Raw genomic sequence first — 2,395 nt, 5'->3', positions numbered from 1 at the left:
ATCCCTATTTCCTGTTTATATAATTCCGGTCACCTTCCTCGCCATCCATGCGATTTTGCTTATTCCCAATTCACTTCCTTCCGAGAACAGGTAAAACTGTAATATATATATATATATATATATATATATATATATATATATATATATAGTCCATTGCAGAGCTTTGCTTAATCTCTCTGAGTCAAAACCTTGGTAAACATGATTTAATCTTGATAAATCTCTTAGCCTTTCTTTGTAATCAAATTCCTGCCAGCTCTCGAATGGCTAAGTCAGTGTTTGATGTAAAGAACACTCCATGCATGAATCTTGTTTACTTCCCAGTTGATTATACCAAGATCACCACCACCAAAAAACCATATTCTTGCAGACCTGATTTCAGAAAGAAGATATGTAGCAGTACTGTTGCAATTACGTCTTTACCCTCCTCACTTTCACATGCTAGGGTTTCTACCATATCTCCAAGTTTACCTCTTAACTGGAGAGATGTTCAAGGTTTAAACAACTGGGAAAATCTCATCCAACCCTTGAATCCTCTTCTCCAACTTGAAATCATTCGTTATGGAAAGTTCGTTACTGCTTCCTATGACGCTTTTGATCTGAACCCCGATTCCAGTCGCTACTTGACCTGCAAGTATGCCAAGAACCGAATGTTCATGGAGGTAGGGTGGCCTGACTGCGGTTATGAGGTTACAAAGTATGTTTACGCCACCCCTGACATCAGCATTCCAATCCAGAATGGTGGTTCATGCGCGCGTTGGGTGGGGTACATTGCAGTGTCGTCGGATGAAGAGGTAAAGAGGATTGGGAGGAGGGATATTTTAGTAATTTTCCGTGGCACGGCTACTTATCCTGAGTGGATAGCGAACTTAATGAGTTCGCTATCTCCAGCTAGGTTGGATCCTAATGATCCAAAACCTCATATCATGGTCGAGGCTGGGTTCCTCAGCTTATACACTTCTTCTGAGACCAATGTTAGATTTGGCCTCGGAAGTTGTCGTGAGCAACTTATTTGTGAAATTTCTCGCCTTTTAAGAAGGTATAAACACGAAGATATGAGCATCACGTTAGCTGGTCATAGCATGGGTAGCTCGTTAGCCCTGCTACTCGCATACGACATTGCAGAACTAAGACTAAAACAACCCACGGTCCCGCTTACAGTTTTTTCATTTGCAGGACCGAGGGTTGGGAATGTTCGTTTTAAGGAACGGTGTGAGGAGTTGGGGGTGAAAGTTCTTAGAATCGTTAATGCAAAAGATCCTATAACAAAACTCCCAGGAGTTATATTCAATGAGACATTTAGCCCTTGGACATGTGCTTGTTATGCTCATGTTGGTATTGAATTGGTACTTGACTGTTTAAAGACAGATGAAGAGGAGAACCTTGAAATACCTGATTACATGATAGATAAGATTGTGAAAAGGGGAATGAATGTGATGGATTTCCTCAAGATCGATGACATTCTATGTGTTCACGACATGCAGACATATATCGATATGATCAAGAACTGTCCAAGGAGATCGAAAATTCGACAAAAAAGGGTGGATTTTATTAAAAATTTGAAAGAGATTAACATGAAAATTTCAGTACCATGGAGATATGCTGCAATAACATTTTTGGTGTACCATGGTTGTGTAATATTTGCAAATATGATGAGTTTAGCTAATTAGCCATAAATGAATCTCCTTGAAAACATTAATAATTTCGTAAATTACAAGGTTTTCTTCTTGGTTTTTTTAGTTATGAAGACTTAGAAAAAGTCCACGCATTAAGGTGAAAGTTGTGTCGTTCTTTGTTGAAAATAACATTTTACAATAATTGGACACAACCAATTATATATGAGATTCCTTATTATAATCTTGGAGGGGTCATCTATGAAATAGAGAGCATAGATAAATTGTGTAAAGTGTAAACGTGTAGGTGGTTATTGTGGTGAATTTTATTTACGCGATATTTGGTAAATTTATTTAAACAAATAAAGTATAACAAATAGGGATTACATGAATACAATATACTTTTTATTCATGTTTTCTTTTTTCTTTCCTTCAGTTTTTAGGTTTAGGGAACAAACGTTTTTGTGTTTCTCCGACATGTTTTTAAAGTCAAAAGTTGTTTGCTTGTATCCATCTTAATGGCATAAGTTTTCTTACGTAAAAGGTATATGATTAATTCATTTTATATAATAATTTTAACTCAATGACTAATTTATCAATATATATATTTTTTTTAACCGGCAATCTAATATACTCCTAAACTAACAACACTTATTTCACTTATGTCCACGACGGAACTTGAACCCTCAACCTCAAAATCTTTGGTTGGCTCTCTCATTATACACTTTGCATGTGATGTATTATGACATGTTTGATATTATGGAATAAATGGAAAATGAATCGAA

The 2,395-nt window shown here is 36.3% G+C and overlaps 1 protein-coding gene across 1 annotated transcript; it reads left to right on the top strand.

Moving 5' to 3' along the window:
- The first annotated feature begins 260 nt into the window (after positions 1-260).
- LOC145119942 (galactolipase DONGLE, chloroplastic-like) lies at positions 261-1,667 on the top strand. The gene is made up of 2 exons (XM_079055713.1): positions 261-1,343; positions 1,410-1,667. Exons 1-2 carry the CDS (start codon positions 261-263, stop codon positions 1,665-1,667), a joined length of 1,341 nt encoding a protein of 446 aa, XP_078911839.1.
- Positions 1,668-2,395: the final 728 nt, after the last annotated feature.

This window comes from Lactuca virosa, chromosome 1 (genome assembly GCF_052849685.1).
Source record: "Lactuca virosa cultivar CGN04683 chromosome 1, Lactuca_virosa_CGN04683_v6, whole genome shotgun sequence".
NCBI lineage: Eukaryota > Viridiplantae > Streptophyta > Magnoliopsida > Asterales > Asteraceae > Lactuca > Lactuca virosa.
Note: the sequence above shows the minus strand (reverse complement) of the source record. Positions and strands in the feature narration are given on the sequence as shown.

Coding starts and splice junctions, on each gene's coding strand:
- LOC145119942 (XM_079055713.1), top strand. CDS start 261: ATGGCTAAGTCAGTGTTTGATGTAAAGAACACTCCATGCATGAATCTT. Junction 1,344..1,409: donor CTCATGTTGGTATTGAATTG/GTACTTGACTGT, acceptor ATGATAGATAAG/ATTGTGAAAAGGGGAATGAA.